The following is a 22,379-nucleotide window of genomic DNA, read 5'->3' on the forward strand; positions in this document are numbered from 1 at the left end:
GCTTTCTTTTGGCTGCAGCTTGCATGGAATACTTTTCCCCATCCTTTCACTTTCAATTTCTTTGTGTCACTAGGTCTAAGATGAGTCTCTTGTAAACAACATATTGATGGCTCATAATTTTTAATCCATTCGGCCAATCTGTATCTTTGAATTGGGGTGTTTAATCCATTCACATTCAATGTTATTACTGTGAAGGCAGTTTTTGAATCAGCCATCTTATCCTTTGGTTTTTATTTGTCAGATCTATTTTTCCCCCTCTCTCTTTATTTCCTTTAAGGTACCCTTACTAAGACTCTTCAGTTCTGGTCCCTTTTCCAGACATCTGTCTGCTTTCTTTTTCTCTCAGCCAGTAGAGCTCCCCTTAGTAGTTCTTGTAGAGCAGGTCTCTTGTTAACAAATTCTCTCAGCATAATGTGGTATCGCTGGAATTAGACTCCGAGATTCTGTTCCTTAAACTTGTATCCAGGTAGTGTTTTCCTTCAATGCCAGAAGATAATCAAAAAGAATAAAGAAAAATAAAACACATCCCAGTCTTTGCAGATTGGCCTGTGTAAGTGTTTTCCTCCTAGTCTTATCCAGACAATGAGTGTTGAAAATGGCTCCAGGCCAAAGCATGGCAGCTGCCCTGATCCTTTCTGTGCATGCATCTTGACTTGGACATGAGCAATGGCCACTGGGAATTCTTCTGTTTACATGAATATGAATGTCCCCTTCTCCCTAGGAGGCACTTTCCTCACTATCCTGGGTACTGCACTGTATGTCCTATAGCCAGCAATCCCTTTCCTCAGGCAGCCATTTGACTGTTCTCGCACAATGTCCTATGGGGGGGTTCTGTGAATTGCCTTTTATATGCAGGGCAAGTTGTAAGACAGAAAGTCCCTCAGTCTACCCACAGACAGACTGGGCCAGATATACATGCACCAAATATGTGCACAAAGGTTACGCTGTTCCCTCCAGAACCAGGACCAGGGATCCACACTGGGTGCATGAGCTGGCTCCACACCAAGCAGATGAGGGCTGGGGGAAGGGTCAGCCAGGGTGCCATGAGATCCTACTGCTTTTCAGATGCTTTTTGATTCAGTACTTGCCCTGTTATTGAAGTCCTTTACTTTCTGGAGTGCTGAGAAAAATATTTCTGCCATTTCTTGCTACTTGTTCAAAGCTTCTGTGTGGAGGATGGAAACTGATCCATCTTATTCTACCATCTTTGTCAGGGAGGAGAGGCCTTCTATGAATTTTATTTTTAATTCCTTAAATGAAGTGTTAGTGGGATTTCAGAAGGGAATAAATTACATATGTATATTCAATCAGTCATCTTTTCATCAGGAAACACAAATGGTTCCTTTGTTGTGTTTTCTTTATTAAATTAATATAAAACTTCAGGTACAGGGGAAAAAAAATGTAGATTCCAGATGGGAAAACAATAACAATGGAAAAGATTATTTTACTGAAATTGTACCTTTAAATAGGAGCAATTGTCAATGTGTTCTTTACAAATAGTAAATTAGCTCACATATCACTGAAAGTGCATTGAGCAGTAAATCACAAAACTCTGACACTCAACACAATACCTGGGAACTTATCTCACATTACTGTGAGAAAGTTCAAAGGTTAGGGCATATGATTAACAGTTCAATGACATTGCCAAGAATATGTCATTCTGTCTCTACAAATGCTGTTGTCATTGCCACCTTCATTCCAAGGCTAGTTACCTCCATAGTTATTGTGATTCACTGGAGAGTTTGCGCAATTGATTTTTTTTTTTTTAATCATCATTTTATTGAGATATATTCACATACCACGCAGACATACAAAACAAATCATACTTTCGATTGTTTACAGTACCATTACATAGTTGTACATTCATCACCTAAATCAATCCCTGATACCTTCATTAGCACACACACAAAAATAACAAGAATAATAATTAGAGTGAAAAAGAGCAATTGAAGTAAAAAAGAACACTGGGTACCTTTGTCTGTTTGTTTCCTTCCCCTACTTTTCTACACATCCATCCATAAACTAGACAAAGTGGAGTTTGGTCCTTATGGCTTTCCCAATCCCATTGTCACCCCTCATAAGCTACATTTTTATACAACTGTCTTCGAGATTCATGGGTTCTGGGTTGTAGTTTGATAGTTCCAGGTATCCACCACCAGCTACCCCAATTCTTTAGAACCTAAAAAGGGTTGTCTAAAGTGTGCGTAAGAGTGCCCACCAGAGTGATCTCTCGGCTCGTTTTGGAATCTCTCTGCCACTGAAGCTTATTTCATTTCCTTTCACATCCCCCTTTTGGTCAAGAAGATGTTCTCCGTCCCACGATGCCGGGTCTACATTCCTCCCCGGGAGTCATATTCCACGTTGCCAGGGAGATTCACTCCCCTGGGTGTCTGATCCCATGTAGGGGGGAAGGCAGTGATTTCACCTTTCAAGTTGGCTTAGCCAGAGAGAGAGGGCCACATCTGAGCAAAAAAGAGGCATTCAGGAGGAGACTCTTAGGCACAAATATAGGGAGGCCTAGCCTCTCCTTTGCAGCAACCATCTTCCCAAGGGTAAAACTTATGGTAGAGGGCTCAACCCATCAAAACACCAGTCCCCTATGTCTGTGGTCATGTTAGCAACCATCGAGGTGGGGTAGGCGAATAGCCCTGCATTCTCCACAGGCTCCTCAAGGGGGCACTACATCTTTTTTTTTTTTTCCTTGTTTTTCTTTTTCTTTTTTTTTTTTTTAACTTTCCCTTCTTTTTTAAATCAACTGTATGAAAAAAAAAAGTTAAAAAGAAAACAAACATACAATAAAAGAACATTTCAAAGAGACCATAACAAGGGAGTAAGAAAAAGACAACTAACCTAAGATAACTGCTTAACTTCCAACATGTTCCTACTTTACCCCAAGAAAGTTACATAATATAGCAACATATCTGTGAACTTGTTCCTACTATATCCATCAGAAATTAACAGACCATAGTCATTTCTGGGCATCCCCAGAACGTTAAATAGCTTATCTGTTCTTCTTGGATTATTGTTCCCCCTTCCTTAATTGCTCTCTACTGCTAGTTCCCCTACATTCTACATTATAAACCATTTGTTTTACATTTTTCAAAGTTCACATTAGTGGTAGCATATAATATTTCTCTTTTTGTGCCTGGCTTATTTCGCTCAGCAGTATGTCTTCAAAGTTCATCCATGTTGTCATATGTTTCACCAGATCGTTCCTTCTTACTGCTGCGTAGTATTCCATCGTGTGTATATACCACATTTTATTTATCCACTCATCTGTTGAAGGACATTTGGGTTGTTTCCATCTCTTGGCAATTGTGAATAATGCTGCTATGAACATTGGCGTGCAGATATCTGTTCGTGTCACTGCTTTCCGATCTTCCGGGTATATACCGAAAAGTGCAATCGCCGGATCGAATGGTAGCTCTATATCTAGTTTTCTAAGGAACTGCCAGACTGACTTCCAGAGTGGCTGAACCATTATACAGTCCCACCAACAATGAATAAGAGTTCCAATTTCTCCACATCCCCTCCAGCATTTGTAGTTTCCTGTTTGTTTAATGGCAGCCATTCTAACCGGTGTTAGATGGTATCTCATTGTGGTCTTAATTTGCATCTCTCTAATAGCTAGTGAAGCTGAACATTTTTTCATGTGTTTCTTGGCCATTTGTATTTCCTCTTCAGAGAACTGTCTTTTCATATCTTTTGTCCATTTTATAATTGGGCTGTCTGTACTATTGTCATTGAGTTGTAGGATTTCTTTGTATATGCAAGATATCAGTCTTTTGTCAGATACATGGTTTCCAACAATTTTTTCCCATTGAGTTGGCTGCCTCTTTACCTTTTTGAGAAATTCCTTTGAGGTGCAGAAACTTCTAAGCTTGAGGAGTTCCCATTTATCTATTTTCTCTTTTGTTGCTTGTGCTTTGGGTGTAAAGTCTAGGAAGTGGCCACCTAATACAGGTCTTGAAGATGTTTTCCTACATTATCTTCTAGGAGTTTTATGGTACTTTCTTTTATATTGAGATCTTTGGTCCATTTTGAGTTAATTTTTGTGTAGGGGGTGAGGTAGGGGTCCTCTTTCATTCTTTTGGATATGGATATCCAACTCTCCCAGCCCCATTTGTTGAAAAGACCTTTATGGCTCAGTTCAGTGACTTTGGGGGCCTTATCAAAGATCAGTCGGCCATAGATCTGAGGGTCTATCTCTGAATTCTCAATTCGATTCCATTGATCTATATGTCTATCTTTGTGCCAGTACCATGCTGTTTTGGCAACTGTGGCTTTATAATAAGCTTCAAAGTCAGGGAGTGTAAGTCCTCCCACTTCGTTTTTCTTTTTTAGAGTGTCTTTAGCAATTCGAGGCATCTTCCCTTTCCAAATAAATTTGATAACTAGCTTTTCCAAGTCTGCAAAGTAGGTTGTTGGAATTTTGATTGGGATTGCATTGAATCTGTAGATGAGTTTGGGTAGAATTGACATCTTAATGACATTTAGCCTTCCTATCCATGAACATGGAATATTTTTCCATCTTTTAAGGTCCCCTTCTATTTCTTTTAGTAGAGTTATGTAGTTTTCTTTGTATAGGTCTTTTACATCTTTGGTTAAGTTGATTCCTAGGTACTTGATTTTTTTAGTTGCTATTGAAAATGGTATCTTTTTCTTGAGTGTCTCTTCAGTTTGTTCATTTCTAGCATATAGAAACATTACTGACTTATGTGCATTAATCTTGTATCCCGCTACTTTGCTAAATTTGTTTATTAGCTCTAGTAGGTGTATCGTCGATTTCTCAGGGTTTTCTAGATATAAGATCATATCATCTGCAAACAATGACAGTTTTACTTCTTCTTTTCCAATTTGGATGCCTTTTATTTCTTTGTCTTGCCGGATTGCCCTGGCTAGCACTTCCAGCACAATGTTGAATAACAGTGGTGACAGCGGGCATCCTTGTCTTGTTCCTGATCTTAGAGGGAAGGCTTTCAGTCTCTCACCATTGAGTACTATGCTGGCTGTGGGTTTTTCATATATGCTCTTTATCATGTTGAGGAAGTTTCCTTCAATTCCTACCTTTTGAAGTGTTTTTATCAAAAAGGGATGTTGGATTTTGTCAAATGCTTTTTCAGCATCTATTGAGATGATCAATTGATTTTTCCCTTTTGACTTGTTAATGTGTTGTAATACATTGATTGATTTTCTTATGTTGAACCATCCTTGCATGCCTGGAATAAACCCCACTTGGTCATGGTGTATGATTTTTTTAATGTGTCTTTGGATTCGATTTGCAAGTATTTTGTTGAGGATTTTTGCATCTATATTCATTAGGGAGATTGGCCAGTAGTTTTCCTTTTTTGTAACATCTTTGCCTGGTTTTGGTATTAGATTGATGTTAGCTTCATAAAATGAGTTAGGTAGTGTTCCATTTTCTTCAATGTTTTGAAAGAGTTTGAGTAAGATTGGTGTCAGTTCTTTCTGGAAAGTTTGGTAGAATTCCCCTGTGAAGCCATCTGGCCCTGGGCATTTATTTGTGGGAAGATTTTTGATGACTGATTGGATCTCTTTGCTTGTGATGGGTTGGTTGAGGTTTTCTATTTCTTCTCTCTTCAGTCTAGGTTGTTCATATGTTTCCAGGAAATTGTCCATTTCCTCTACATTATCCAGTTTGTTGCCATACAGCTGTTCATAGTATCCTCTTATAATTTTTTTAATTTTTTCAGGATCTGCAGTTACGTCACCTTTTTCATTCATTATTTTGTTTATATGGGTCTTCTCTCTTTTTGATTTTGACAGTCTAGCTAGGGGCTTGTCAATCTTGTTGATCTTCTCAAAGAACCAACTTTTGGTGATATTTATCCTCTCTATTGTTTTTTTGTTCTCTATGTCATTTATTTCTGCTTTAATCCTTGTTATTTCTTTTCTTGTATTTGGTTTAGGATTGGTTTGTTGTTCATTTTCTAGCTTCTTCAGTTGATCCATTAGTTCTTTGATTCTGGCTCTTTCTTCCTTTTTAATATATGCGTTTAGTGCTATAAATTTCCCCCTTAGCACTGCTTTTGCTGCATCCCATAGGTTTTGGTATGTTGTGTTCTCATTTTCATTCGTCTCTATATATTTAGCAATTTCTCTTGCTATTTCTTCTTTAACCCACTGATTGTTTAGGAGTGTGTTGTTTAACCTCCAGGTATTTGTGAATTTTCTAAGTCTCTGATGGTTATTGACTTCTAATTGTATTCCACTGTGGTCAGAGAATGTGCTTTGAATAATTTCAATCTTTTTAAATTTATTGAGGCTTGTTTTATGTCCCAGCATATGATCTATTCTGGAGAAAGTTCCATGAGCACTAGAAAAGTATGTGTATCCTGGTGATTTGGGATGTAATGTCCTGTAGATGTCTGTTAAATCTAATTCATTTATCAGATTGTTTAGGTTTTCAATTTCCTTATTGGTCTTCTGTCTGGTTGATCTATCTATAGGAGAGAGTGATGTGTTGAAGTCTCCCACAATTATTGTGGAAACATCAATTGCTTCCTTTAGTTTTGCCAGTGTTTCTCTCATGTATTTTGTGGCACCTTGGTTGGGTGCATAGACATTTACGATTGTTATTTCTTCTTGCTGAATTGCCCCTTTTATTAGTACGTAGTGGCCTTCTTTGTCTCTCAAAACATCCCTGCATTTGAAGTCTATTTTATCTGAGATTAATATTGCTACACCTGCTTTCTTTTGGCTGTAGCTTGCATGAAATATTTTTTTCCATCCTTTCACTTTCAGTTTCTTTGTGTCCCTGTGTCTAAGATGAGTCTCTTGTATGCAACATATTGATGGTTCATTTTTTTTGATCCATTCTGCGAATCTATATCTTTTAATTGGGAAGTTTAATCCATTTACATTCAACGTTAAAACCGTGAAGGCATTTCTTGAATCGGCCATCTTATCCTTTGGTTTATGTTTGCCATATTTTTCCCCTCTCTCTATTAATATCCTTTATTGTACCCATACCGAATCTCTTTAGTACTGAACCTTTCTCCAAGTCTCTCTGTCCTGTCTTTGTTTCTCTGTCTGTAGGGCTCCCTTTAGTATCTCCAGTAGGGCAGGTCTCTTGTTAGCAAATTCTCTCAGTATTTGTTTGTCTGTGAAAAATTTAAGCTCTCCCTCAAATATGAAGGAGAGCTTTGCTGGATAAAGTATTCTTGGCTGGAAATTTTTCTCACTCAGAATTTTAAATATATCGTGCCACTGCCTTCTCGCCTCCATGGTGGCTGCTGAGTAGTCACTACTTAGTCTTATGCTGTTTCCTTTGTATGTGGTGAATTGCTTTTCTCTTGCTGCTTTCAGAACTTGCTCCTTCTCTTCTGTGTTTGACAGTGTGATCAGTATATGTCTCGGAGTGGGTTTATTTGGATTTATTCTATTTGGGGTTCGCTGAGCATTTATGATTTGTGTATTTATGTTGTTTTGAAGATTTGGGAAGTTTTCCCCAACAATTTCTTTGAATACTCTTCCTAGACCTTTACCCTTTTCTTCCCCTTCTGGGACACCAATGAGTCTTATATTTGGACGTTTCATATTATCTATCATATCCCTGAGGTCTATTTCGATTTTTTCAATTTTTTTCCCCATTCTTTCTTTTATGCTTTCATTTTCCATTCTGTCATCTTCCAGGTCACTGATTCGTTGTTCAACTTCCTCTAGTCTTGTACTATGAGTGTCCAGAATCTTTTTAATTTGGTCAACAGTTTCTTTAATTTCCATAAGATCATCCATTTTTTTATTTAGTCTTGCAATGTCTTCTTTATGCTCTTCTAGAGTCTTCTTGATTTCCTTCATATCCCGTACTATGGTCTCATTGTTCATCTTTAGTTCTTTGAGTAGCTGCTCTAGGTGCTGTGTCTCTTCTGGTATTTTGATTTGGATGCTTGGGCTTGGGTTATCCATATCGTCTGTTTTTTTCATATGCTTTATAATTTTCTGTTGTTTTTGGCCTCGTGGCATTTGCTGAACTTGATAGGGTTCTTTTAGGGTTTGTAGACCTATTGAAGTCCTTATCTCTAATTTATCAGATCTACAGCTTCGTGGAGTACTTTCTCTAACTAACCAGCAGGTGGCATCCACGAGCCACCTGTTCTCCACAAGCCAGTTCTCCCCTGCTTAGCCTTTTTGGTGAGTGGGGGAGTGAGTCTTGTGGGGCTCAATTGGTGTACCAAGCTTGCGTGTGTAGTTGGTGTTGCCTGCCCTGTATGTGGGGCGTGTTTCTGGGCAGTTGGGGAGGGGTGGTGGCCCTAACAATCAAATCTCCCTGATGATCCTAGAGTTTTAAAGGCGCAATTGATTTTTGACAAGGGTGCCAAATCCACTCAATGGGGAAAGAACAGTCTCTTAACGAATGGTGCTGGGAAAACTAGCTAGCCATATGCAAAAGAATGAAAGGTGGACCCCTACCTTACACCATTTACAAAAATAAACTCATATAGTACATTAACAAATCAAAAGAGAAAAATCAAATGATCATCTCAGTAGATGCTGAAAAAGCATTTGACAAAATCCAACATCCCTTTTTGATAAAAACGCTTCAAAAGCTAGGAATTGAAGGAAACTTCCTCAATATGATAAAGAGCATATATGAAAAACCCACAGCCAGCATAGTACTCAATGGTGAGAGACTGAAAGCCTTCCCTCTAAGATCAGGAACAAGACAAGGATGTCCGCTGTCACCACTGTTATTCAACATTGTGCTGGAAGTGCTAGCCAGGGCAATCCGGCAAGACAAAGAAATAAAAGGCATCCAAATTGCAAAGGAAGAAGTAAAACTGTCATTTTTTGCAGATGACATGATCTTATATCTGGAAAACCCTGAGAAATCGACAATACAGCTACTGGAGCTAATAAACAAATATAGCAAAGTAGCGGGAAACAAGATTAATGCATGTAAGTCAGTAATGTTTCTATATGCTAGAAATGAACAAAGTGAAGAGACACTCAAGAAAAAGATACCGTTTTCAATAGCAACTAAAAAAATCAAGTACTAGGAATAAACTTAACCAAAGATGTAAAAGACTTACACAAAGAAAACTATGTAACTCTACCACAAGAAATAGGTCCTTAAAAGATGGAAAAATATTCCATGTTCATGTATAGAAAGGCTAAATGTCATTAAGATGTCAATTGTACCCAAACTCATCTACAGATTTAATGAAATCCCAATCAAAATTCCAACAACCTACTTTGCAGACTTGGAAAAGTTAGCTATAAAATTTATTTGGAAAGGGAATATGCCTTGAATTGCTAAAAACACTCTAAAAAAGAAAAACGAAGTGGGAGGACTTACATTCCCTGACTTTGAAGCTTACTATAAAGCCACAGTAGTCAAAACAGCATGGTACTGGCACAAAGATAGACATATTGATGAATGGAATTGAATTGAGTATTTGGAGATAGACCCCCAGATCTACGGCCAACTGATCTTTGATAAGGCCTCCAATGCCAATGAACTGGGACATAACAGTCTTTTCAACAAAGGGGGCTGGGAGAGTTGAATATCCATAGTTAAAAGAATGAAAGAGGACCCCTACCTCACACCCTACACAAAAACTAACTCCAAGTGGATCAAAGATCTCAATGTAAAAGACAGTACCATAAAACTCCTAGAAGATAATGTAGGGAAACATCTTCAAGACCTTGTATTAGGCGGCCACTTCCTAGACCTTATATCCAAAGCACAAGCAACAAAAGAAAAAATAGATAAACGGGAGCTCCTCAAGCTTAGAAGTTTCTATACCTCAAAGGAATTTGTCAAAAAGGTAAAGAGGCAGCCAACTCAATGGGAAAAAATTTTTGGAAACCATGTATCTGACAAAGACTGACATTTTGCATATATAAAGAAATCCTACAACTCAATGACAACAGTACAAACAGCCCAATTATAAAATGGGCAAATGATATGAAAAGACAGTTCTCTGAACAGGAAATACAAATGGCCAAGAAACACATGAAAAAATGTTCAGCTTCACTAGCTATTAGGGAGTTGCAAATTGAGACCACAACGAGATACCATCTCACACCAATGAGAATGGCTGACATTAGACAAACAGGAAACTACAAATGCTGGAGAGGATGTGGAGAAATTGGAACTTTTATTCATTGTTGGTGGGACTGTATAATGGTTCAGCCACTCTGGAAGTCAGTCTGGCAGTTCCTCAGAAAACTAGATACAGAATTACTCTTCGATCCAGCAATTGCACTTCTCGGTATATACACAGAAGATCTGAAAGCAGTGATACAAACAGATATTTGCATGCCAATGTTCATAGCAGCATTATTCACAATTGCCAAGAGATGGAAACAATCCAAATGTCCTTCAGCAGATGAGTGGATAAATAAAATGTGGTACATACACACGATGCAATACCATGCAGGAGTAAGAAGGAACGATGTGAAACATATGACAACGTGGATGAACCTTGAAGACATAATGCTGAGCAAAATAAGCCAGGCACAAAAAGAGAAACATTATATGTTACCACTAATGTGAACACTGAAAAATGTAAAATAAATGGTTTATAATGTAGAATGTAGGGGAACTAGCGATAGAGAGCAATTAATGAAAGGGGAACGATAACCCAATAAGAAGAGATAAGCTATTGTGGGTAAATTTAACATTCTGGGAATGCCCAGGAATGACTATGGTTTGTTAATTTCTGGTGGGTATGGTAGGAACAAATTCACAGAAATGTTGCTATATTAGGTTATTTTCCTGTGGTAGAGTAGGAACATGTTGGAAGTAAAGTAGCTATTTTAGGTTAGCTGTCTTTTCCTTACTCCCTTGTTATGGTTCATTTGAAATGTTTTTTTATTGTATGCTTTAAAAAGATTTTTTTTGATATAGTTAATTAAAAAAAAAAAACACAATGAAAAAAATATGCAGAGACCCTTGAGGAGCTGGTGGAGAATGCTGGGGTGTTGGGCTTCCCCACCTCAATGGTCGCTGATGTGCTCAGAGACATAGGGGAATGATGGTTTGATGGGCTGAGCCCTCTACCACAGGACTTGCCCTTGGCAAGACTGTGGCTGCAAAGGAGAGGCTAGGCCTCCCTATAATTGTGCCTAAGAGCCTCTGCCCGAATGCCTCTTCGTTGCTCAGATGTGGCCCTCTCTCTCTAGCTAAGCCAACTTGGCAGGTGAAATCACTGCCCTCCCCCAACGTGGGATCTGACACCCAGGGGTGTAAATCTCCCTGGCAATGTGGAATATGACCCCCATGGAGGAATCTAGACCCGGCATCGTGGGATGGAGAACATCTTCTTGACCAAAAGGGGGATGTGAAAGGAAATGAAATAAGTTTCAGTGGCAGAGAGATTCCAAAAGGAGCCGAGAGGTCACTCTGGTGGGCATTCTTACGCACAATATAGACAACCCTTTTTAGGTTCTAATGAATTGGAATAGCTAGCAGTAAATACCTGAAACTATCAAACTACAACCCAGAACCCATGAATCTTGAAGATGATTGTATAAAAATGTAGCTTATAAGGGGTGACAATGTGATTGGGAAAGCCATATGGACTACACACCCCTTTGTCCAGTGTATGGATGAATGAGTAGAAAAACGGGGGCAAAAAAAAAAAAGGCACCAGTGTTCTTTTTTACTTTTTTACTTTAATTGTTCTTTTTCACTTTAATTTTTATTCTTATTATTTTTGTGTGTGTAATGAAAATGTTCAAAAATTAATTTTGGTAATGAATACACAATGTACGCTTTGTATGAATGCATGTTACGTGAATATATCGCAACAAAAATGAATTAAAAAAAAAAAACTCAAAATGGATCAAAGGCCTAAATATAAGAACCAAAACTATAAAACTCCTACAAAAAAACATAGGGAAGCCACTTGAGGACGCTGTGTTAGGCAACAGTTTCTTAGACTTTACACCAATAGCATGAGAACAAAAGAAAACATAAATGGGACGTCATTAAAATTAAAACCTTTTGTGCATCAAAGGACTTTACCATGAAAATAAAAAGACAGCCCTACATAATGGAAGTAAATATTTGGAGACTACTTATCTGTTAAAGGTTTAATATCCAGAACATATAAAGAAATCCTAAACTCAACAACATAAAGACAAATAATCCAATTCAAAAATGGGCAAAAGACTTGAATAGACAGTTCTCCAAAAAAAGATATACAAATGGCCAATAAGCACACGAAAAAATGTTCAACCTCATTAGCCATTAGGGAAACCACAATGAGATACCATTTCATACCCACTAAAATGGTTATGATTAAAAAAAAAAAAACAGAAAATAACAAGTGTTGGAGAGGATGCATAGAAATAGGAACACTCATTCACTGCTGGTGGCAATGTAAAATGGTGGAGTGCCTGTGGAAAACAGATTGGCAGTTCCTTAGAAAGTTAAACATACAATTACCATACAACCCAGTATTTCCACTTCTACATATATACCCAAAAGAATAGAAAGTAGGGACTGGAACAGTTATTTGCATATCAATATTCATAGTGGTATTATTCACAATTGCCAAAAGATAGAAGCATTGCAAGTGTCCATCAACCAAAGAATGGATCAACAAAATGTGGTATGTAAAATGAAATATCATTCAGCTTTAAAAAGGAAGTTCTGATACATGGATGAACCTTGAGGACATTGTGTTGAGTGAAATTAGCCAGACACAAAAGGACAGATATGGGATGATATCACATTTATAAAAGAATTAGAACATGCAAATTCATAGTCAGAAGCTAGAATACAAGTTACCAGGGACCAGGATAGGGATTAATGCTTAATTGGTAGAGTTTTGGTTTGGGCTGATAGAAAAGTTTTGGTAATGGATGGTAGTGTTGGTAGTACAACATTGTGAATGTAAATAACACCAATGAATTGCATATTTGAAAGTGGTTAAAAGGGGAAATTTTAAGATATATATATATATATATATATATATATATATATATATATATATATATGTTAGCAAAATGAAAAATTTTAAAACCCATAGAAGTGCACAACACAAAGAGTGAACCCTAATGTAAACTATGGACTACAGTTAATAGTATATTTATAATAATATTGCTTCAATTGTAACAAAAGCAGCACACAAATGCAAAATGTTAACAGTGAAAACTCTATTGGAGGGCAGGGTGGAGGTATACTGGAACTCTACTTTCTGCATGATATCTCTATAGACCTACAATTGCTCTAATTAAAAAAAAGATTCCCAAGCCCCTTCCCTAGAAATTCTGATTTAGTAGTCTAGGTTGGGGACCAGGAAAATGTACTTTAAAAATGTACTCCTCAGTGAATTTTTTTATTGTCAAACAAGTTTAGGAGAAAGCTGCAACACATAATTCTTTCTTAGCTACAGAGCTGAGTGAAATTTATTCATGTTCTGAGTGCTTTCTAGTATATCAGGATAGTGATTTCTACAATGGAATAATGAACCCCAGAAAAATACAAGATTATCCACTAGAGTTTGAAAGAAAACACTGATCTTCTATATCATTTACTTATTATCTCATACTTCAAATTTTTCTATTTTAGAGTATGTTTTATAATGTATACAGTAACTCAGTCTAATAATGTATGCAAATCCTTTTATTGTTTTCTGACAGGATGTGTGATCAAAACAGTGAAGACCACTGCTCTTGAGCCCGATTTATTATTTTCTCCCCTAAAGCTGATCATTCCTCAATCCCTGTCCTATTTTGCAATAAGACCCCTGCAATCCTCAAATATGGTATCTGCCACCACTATTTGTTCTCCAAACACTATTATGCCCATATGCATACCCCAAGCATGACAGCATCATCATTTTGGATAAAGGACACTGTTCTTTTCCTTTACCAAGATCTGAAAAAGCATTCAGTACACTGAACCTAGTAAGAAATTTGGTAGCTGCCAACTTCCTTATACTTCAAAGTCTAGAAGACACCCTGGCATTTGAGGACTCAACTCACCAATTTGACAGCTGTGGATTCAATCCTTCACGGGTAACTGTGAAGTTCCATGACATGTACTAACGTGATTTTGCCAAGTCACAAATTTGAATCAAGTATGTTTTCAAGCTGGTATGAAGGACCCCTTAGCTGGTAACTGAACTAAGCTAACCACCCAGCATTCACTCACACAGGGCTATATTGTTCACTACTTGTTGTTACTAGGGTAAAAAAATGCCTCTTTAATTTTTTTTTTTTAATTTATCCTTTATTGCTGGGATCTTCGTCGCTTATCTAAAGTTTATTGTAAAAGAGTCCTTGAATCCATATGTGTATAGCTATATATTTTTTCAGTTAAAGAATACTAACAATACGATCATGAAAAAATACTTTTAAAAAACTGGAATTCATGCTTTATTGTAAATAAATATTAGTATCCATGAATGGGGATATTCATGAATCAGGGTATTGACATGCTAAAGACGTGTTAAATGTCAAAGATGTCAAAGGATATTTCTTAAGAACTCTTCTCAGGAGTTTCTGACCAATCATTGAAGGAGAAGGAACTGCAGGTGTGTGTGCTTATGTGTGCACATGGGTGAATGTGTGGACAAGAAGGTGGGGGGCGGCCGAGTTAGAGTCCCAACTCCTTGGACTCCATTTGCTATTCTCTTCTTTCTTTCCCACACCTATCTGGTTGGTGGTGGGTGTTCTATTTGCATTTCTTTTCATTCATTTTCACATCTTTTTAAATTTTAGGGTTGTGAGTAGTGAGAAAGACAGGAAAAAGGAAGACAGGAGAGTAGTGGCAGAAGAGGAGAAGAAGGACAAGATGTTGAAGAAGAGGATTAACTTGAATTAAGGAACAGAGCTCCGGAAGAGGTAACAAGAGTTAGTCCTTGATAATTGCCAAATTCACTGGCCTGGTTTCTCAGCTTAAATAATCTTTGAAAGTTGGAACTTAGTGACAATATAAATTCTGGAGGCTTGGAAATCCTGGCAGAGGAATGTCCAAATCCTACCTACCTAAATCTGAGTGGAAACAAAATCAAAGATCTCAGCACAGTAGAAGCTCTGAAAAATCTTAAAAATTTGAAAAGTCTCAACTTGTTTAATTGTGAGATAACAAACCTAGAAGATTATAGAGAAAGTATTTTTTAACTACTGCAGCAAATCACATACTTAGATGGATTTGATCAGGAGGATAACGAAGCACCAGTCTCTGAGAGAGGAGAATGATGAGGATGGAGATGAAGATGATGAAGATGAAGAGGAAGATGAAGCTGGTCCACCTGAAGGATATGAAGAAGAAGAGAAAAATGAGGCTGAAGATGAAGCGGCTCAGAATTGGGAGAGGGAGAAGAAATGGGCCTCTCACACTTAATGAAAGAAGAAATTCAGGATTAAGAAGACGATGATACTATGTTGAAAAGGAAGAGGAAGAAGAGGAAGAAGGTCTTTGAGGGGAGAAGATGAAATGAGATGCCAAAGGAGAGGAAGAAGATGACTAGATCATTCTAAGACTAGATTTCCTAATGTTCCTGGGTTTGCAATAGAGTCATCAAGTCTTCTTTGTTTCTTCATGAATGACAGCTATCCCTACTGATGATAACGTGTTACTTTTTGTAGGAAAAGTGTGGTTTTACTGTTTTTATCTTTTTATAATTCCAAATAAGATTTATTAGTCTGTTAATGATCACACTGAATGCAGTGAAAATTTTCACTGACCCCACTGTGAAATTCCTCAGCAATTATATGGAATCTTAATTTTTCTAACTCAAGTTCACTGTATTAGTCATTTTTAGTTCATAATTAAGATATGATAGCTTTTACACAGGCTTAGTATGGTGTGTTTCATTCATAAGGTTTTCTTTTCTTTTCTTTTCTTTTTTTTTCATTCATAAGGTTTTAAGGGTATTTATAAACTAATTGAAATCACAGTAGTTTTTAATATGAAATGGTAATAGTCTCTTGAATAGTAAGTTGGGTTTTTTTAAAGAGGTGACCCAGAAACCTTTAGTTCAAAGACAATGACTTGTTTTTGGCTATGACTATTTGGGTACTTTTTGTCACATGTGTAACTTGCAAAGCAGAACAGAATCATAAAGGTTCTATTCAGCAACAGAGTTCACGGATTTTGTGGGGGCTTCTGAAACTTCTGATAAGCCTGGTGACTAAGGTTTTATTTCTGAAGGAAAAATTGTTTATACCAAGTTCAGAGATAAGCAGGTGAGCCCTTTTTTCAAGCTTCAGATCATGACATGACAGTTTTGTTTTGTTTTGTTTTAGGTGTGCATTCTTTTTCCTCTCGGCAATTACTTTATGATCACCTTTCCTTTCTTGTTTCACTTCCCTCCCTCTATCTCAAAAAAAAGTGGAAAACTTGTGGATACCTAGGAAACCCTATATTGAAAGCACTTTTTCAGATCTTAGTTTTAAATAACCAAGTGAAAGTAATTAAGTATTTTCTCAGATACAAATATTATTATCTGTACAGTTTTACGCAATAGATTCTCCTTAATGTAAATCTCTCTCGGTTGACAAAATGCAGAGTAGACAAATATACCTACCTTTTTGTCATGGAGGCTCCACTCAGCTATCTAATTTTTTTTCCCTTTGTTTTGAATATTTGTAAATATTTTTTGGTGTCAACAAATTAATTGAAGCTATGTTTAAATACTGAGACATATTTAAATTACTGAGTAAAGTACTACTTTTAATTTCTTTTATTTTAAAATGTAATACTCTGGGGTTTTAAAGTAAAAAATATGAACTTATTTGTGGAGAAACTAAAAAAGTTGCATAACCGACAAGTAAATTTTTGGGGATAAGTTCAGTGGAGGGATTGGAATCTCCAAAAGATTTGAAATTTTACTCCTTTTTAACAATTGAAGTGCCCATTTTAGTCCATAAAAATTTTCATTGCATATAAAATACTTATTTTAAAAATTAAATCTATATTGACTTTCTTATCAGTCATCTTACTGTGCAATCAAACATAGAGTTCTTTGGCTTGAAAACAATAGCCTCCAGATAACTTTTAAATTTATTTAGCTTTGTGGGTAGTATTTTCATGCAAATAAGTAAGGGTGGGTTTTATATTTTATAGAGGTTTGGTCCTATTTTAATGCTCTTTGTATGGCAGAATGTGTATAGAATCTCTCCTTAAAAAACTTTGAAGTTTGAATTACAGTGTTACAAACAAACAAACAAACAAACAAACAAGAACTATGCTCAGGGTAGAATTCTATGGCAAACATGAACTGTATTCAGAAAAAATATTACTAAGCTTCTCCTTCCAACCCTCCAAGTCAATAACATATCTCAGATGAGGACCTTCTCTCTTTCTCACCCTCAAGAATATCTTCATAAAGTGCATGTACTCCCTCAGGCACGATGACTGCCAGTGCAGTTCCACAGAGAAGGCCGGCACCCAAAACAGTCACCAGCTTTAGTCGTTCCTAGAAAGAAAACATAAGAAACTGTTGACAAGATTGATTACTGAATGGGAAAAAGTTTCAGAAGTATCTATAATCAACATGTAAACTGCCCATTTGTGAAATCAAGATCTACAATGGCTAGTGAATATGAAAAAGTGAATAATGCCAATTAAAAAGAGATGCTATTTTTTAAATTACTAGATTGTCAATGATGTGGGAACACATTCACTATCCACAATAAGGAAAAACAAGCACCCTTGTCTAATGCTGGAAGCAATGTGAATTACTACAATCTATTTGTACTGCAATTTGGCAATTTAGAACAAAATCCTTAAAAATGTGAATTCTTTGATCCAGCAATTTCACTTCTAGAATTCATTCTTCTAGAAATTCATTCTAAGACAGAAAGAAATATGCAAAGGTGACCACCGCACTTATTAAGAATCCAAACCTGAAAATAACCTAAATATCCAAGAAAGGAGATTGGCTAAATCATCACAATACCATAGCATTCAGCCATAAAAATTATGATTTGGGTTTATTCATTGATATAGAAACTCACAATATGCTCCTGTGAGGAAAAATCTGGTGGCAAACAGTATGCATTGATTACTTCATATTTATAAAAGAAAAAATATTTATATATATAAGTAGAACAAGTTACACTAAAACATTAACAATTTGTTATTTCAGGGTATTTATTTTTTTAACTTATCTACAATGGACATGAATTATTCATACAATGAAAAAAATTTTAAAGATGTCAACTCTAAAATATTGTACAGTTTTAGTTCAAGTTAATCCCAATTGTTTTTTCCTTTCATCTCAGTTCCTTTGAGGGACTGCTTTCTGTCATACAAGATTTAAAAGATTAGGTTTCAAAGTTTCATGAAGCAGTAGTATTCTCTAATATGGCTAACTGGGGTCTCAGTATACAAACAATCCTAAAAACTATAAGAGGCATTTGTAAAAACCCATAGAACTGGACAACAGGAAGAGTGAAGCCTAATATAGACTAAAGACTAAAGATAATGTATCAATGTTGATTCATCCCATTGTAACAAATGTAGCACACTGATACAAGATTTCAATAATAAGGGAAAAAGCTGTGTGTTTGGGGGTGGGGACAGTATATGGGAACTGTGCTTTCTGTTTAATTTTTATGTAAACATAAAACTTCTCTAAAAAAGAAAGTCTATTAATTGAAAAAAAAATTCCACCAAATATATATTTTTTTAAATTATAAGGGGATAATTAAAAATGTTACTTATGAAAAAGTTTCAATGTTTTAATGGTATATCATGTACTTTACTTTTTGTTTTAGTTTCATTATGTGGTCAACAAAAGTAACAGTAGCTATATTACCTCAGATATACTACAGAACTTCTAACAGTGAGGCTGGGGGGCCTAAATACTTTTTTTTTCTCTAAAAGAGATGTTTCCTAAAGAGGGGACATCCTATTAATTGCTGATGATGGAAGTGAAGAAAACATAAAAGAAGTATGAGTTGTGTTTTAGGACAGAAAATATAATAGCTATTTTTTTGTACTTGTTGCCATTTGTATCTTTGTACATGGTAGTCCAAACCCATAGATTTATCACTATTTTTTATACATTTGCATTTTAGCACCTGTAGGAAGAAGTAGAGTTACATACTAAGCAATACATTACAATAATACTAGCATTTATAATTTACCCAAATGGTTATCTTTACTGGAGTTCTTTATTTCATTATGCTGCTTTGAACCACTGTCTAGTGCCCTTTCCTTTCAGTCTGAAGAACTCCCTTTAGCAGGTCTAGTGGTAATGAACTCCCTCAGCTTTTGTTTATCAAGGAACATCTTAATCTCTCCCTCATTTTTTTTTTTAAAGAAAGCCTCACCGGATATAAAATTCTTGGTTGGCAGCTGTTTTCTTTCAATATTTTAAATACTGAAATACTTTTAAGTATTTCAACCCACTGCCTTCTTGCCTCCATGGTTTCTGATGAGAAATCGGTATTCAGTCTTATCAGGACTCCCTTGTACAAAACATTGTTTTTCTCTTGTAGCTTTCAGAACTCTCTCCTTGTTCTCTGCATTTGATAATGTCATTGATATACGGTGTGGTGTATTTTTCTTCATGTTTACCCTCTTTGGTGTTCTCCGGCTTCTTGGATGTGCATATTTCTGACTTTTGCTAAGTTTGGGAAGTTCTCTGTCATTATTTCTATGAATATACCTTCTGAACCTTTCTTTCTACTCCTTCTGGGATTCTCATAATACATATATTGGTATACTTGATGGTGTACCAGAGGTGTCTTAGGCTATTTTCACTTACTATAATTCTTTTTCCTTTCTGCTCCTCAGCCTCACTCATTTCAAGTGTCTTATCTTCTTTCTTTTGCCAGCTCTAATCTGCTCTTAAACCCTCCTGGGAATTTTTCATTTCAGTTATGTGGTCTTCAACTCCAGCAGTTCTATTTGGTTCCTTTCTAAAATTTCTCTCATTACTAAGACTCTCACATTGCTCTTTTTCTGTATTTCTATCATCTCCTTGAGTATTTTAAGATCATTTTTTTAAAGACTTTGTTCAGTAAGTCTACATTCTCGTTTTCTTCATTGGTGTTTTCTGGATTTTTATCCTCTTCCTTTGAATGGCCCATCATTTCCTGTATCTTTGTCTCATACTCTTCTGTTGCACACGGCACATTTTAATATTTCAAAATTTTGACTCTGGGATTTATTCCGATGTCTGTTTCTTGATTTTGTAACCAGCTGGTGATGAGACAGATATTTTCTTGAGCATCAGACCTCCAATCAGCAAGGTTTATAGGAGTTTGGTTGTCTCTCTGTTTCCCGGAGACAGACCTCCCTCTCCTAAATGTTTGAAGCACCTAAAACTTTGCCCCAGATTGTCTGACTCTGTAGTTCCTTATACTGCTCCTTCCACGGTTCTTTCTGTCTGAAGCTGCTTTTGCCTAGAGGGCAAATTCTGGGAGGAGGGGCATGCCAGAGAAGAGTTTTCCAAGTCAGTCTTTCCCAGCTGAAACAGGCCAGGGCCCCACAGAGGGTGCAGACTGGCTCCAAAATGCCCTGGGGAGAGAGATGAGAAAGGGCACCAAGAGCTTCTTCACGACTCCCCAAAGCTGAGCTTTCTTGGCCTGCCCAGTAAACACAGACCTTCAACTGTCCCCCACAGTCCTGAGAAAACATAGCATCTTTAAGTCTCCTCTGCCACTGCCTTCATCTGGGGCAGGTTGAAACAATGGCCACCCTTGGAGCCTGGCTGCCAGCGATCCAAAGTCACTAAGCAAAAGCTTGTGATCAGTGATCCACTATGCCAACCACTGGTCTAGGTGAAGAGAATTCTTATGTCCTTATCTGTCATCAGTGAGTTAGCCAAGGGCTGGACCCCACAGCGGCCTGCTGCAAGAGTGGGGGATGGGTGCTGGTAGCTGCTGTGCCTACAGAGCAACTTACTGTACTTTACCGCAATTTATCAACCTCTTCCTCCTGCACTTCCCTGGATACTACAGTGTTCTTCAGGACCCCAGAATTCCAAAATAGTTGTTTAGGACACTTCCTGCCTGCCTAATGGTTGTTCTAGTGGAAGGACTGAGTCCTGGAGCTCCCTACTTTGCCATCTTCTGACAATCCCTGGTAGATACCAGCCTAACTACTTTTTTTTTCCATTTTTTTTTTTTGGTGAACTTTAACATACATAGATAACAGTGATTACCTTCAATGTACGATTTTGCAAGCAGTTAGAGAGCAAATCTCAAAGAATGTCATGGGTCACAGTTCCACAACTTCAGCCATTTCCATTATTGTAAAATGTAAAATACAAACAGAAAGGTGTCTGTCATCTCTCAATGTCCAGCTCAACAAGCAGTAATATAGTTAATTTCAAAAACTGTTATGGGTTATAGTTCCACAATGTCATTTCTTTCCTTATTATGCAATACAAGGCATATACAGAGAGGTGAAGACCTTTAAGGTACAATTCAACAAGCAGCTATAGAGCAAATCCCAAGGGATGCTACAGGCATATATGCCATGTCATTTACCTCCTTCCAGCCATTCCAACACCTCTGCAACCAAAAAAATATATAATTATGTAAAGTTTCAGTATTCATAGCCCTTTGTTCAATCTTATCTTGTTTGTTATTACTCCTTCCTCTCACTTAATGTCTTTCTCCATCTTCAGGGGTGTCTAGGGAGTGAGCACTCAAACTTGTTCATATTAAAAGGGGGTGTCTACAGTATGGGGAAGGGTGCCGCATCTGATAGTTGATCTTAAAGAGGCTGTTGCCTCTGGGTTTTAGGACTTGTCTGATATAGGAACACTAATGGATTTAAGTTTCTGAAAGATAAAACTTAGTGCATATTTTATAGAGTATCAGCTAGATACCTAGGTATTTAGGGATTACTTTTGGTAACGGCATGGCATGCTGTGGCCGTTTGGTATGTCTAGCTGGAGCTTGCATAAGAGAAGCCTCCAGGATAGTTTCTCGACTCTATTTGGGATCTCTCAGCCACTGTGACCTCAACTGTTACCTTTCTTTTTTTCCCCGTTTTGATCAAGTAGGCATTTTCAATACCTCGCTGCCAGGGCCAGGCTCATTCCTGGGAATCACGACCCACGCTGCCAGCGAGATTCATTCCCCTGGGAGTCATGTCCCTCGTTGGGGGGGAGGTTAATGAATTGATTTGCTGAGTTGGGCTTATAGAGAGAAAGGTCACATCTGAGCAACAGAGAGTTGCCTGGAGGTGCCTCTTAAGCATAATTATAGGAGGGCTCTGCCTCCTATTTACAACCCTAAATTTCACAAGAGCAAGTCTCAAGTCAAGGGCTTGATTTATTAACTAGTGGGTTCCTAACTTGACTTAATATATATTGTATCCCAAGATAAAACAGTTTCTTACATTATCTTCACTTAGTACAATCATCATCACTCTCAACTTTAAACAATTATCATAACATAATACATCCAAGAGCTCTTATCAGCTGCTAATT

At 37.1% G+C, this 22,379-nt stretch overlaps 1 protein-coding gene and 1 pseudogene across 2 annotated transcripts in view; one reads left to right on the forward strand and one right to left on the reverse strand.

The window, feature by feature from the left end:
- The window catches only part of SLC39A9 (solute carrier family 39 member 9), a 105,200-nt gene that overhangs the window by 44,702 nt on the left and 38,119 nt on the right, over positions 1 to 22,379 (reverse strand). For both annotated transcript variants that reach the window (XR_005216299.1, XM_037832442.1), the window contains exon 2: positions 17,294 to 17,402. Coding sequence is in view for 1 of the 2 variants with exons in the window: in XM_037832442.1 (XP_037688370.1) it covers positions 17,294 to 17,402 (109 nt within the window). In the remaining variant the exon portion in view is untranslated. The remainder of the gene's footprint in view (positions 1 to 17,293; positions 17,403 to 22,379) is intronic.
- On the forward strand, positions 14,381 to 15,452 carry LOC119530867 (annotated as a pseudogene).

Source organism: Choloepus didactylus, chromosome 4 (assembly GCF_015220235.1).
Source record: "Choloepus didactylus isolate mChoDid1 chromosome 4, mChoDid1.pri, whole genome shotgun sequence".
In the NCBI taxonomy this organism is placed as follows: Eukaryota; Metazoa; Chordata; class Mammalia; order Pilosa; family Megalonychidae; genus Choloepus; species Choloepus didactylus.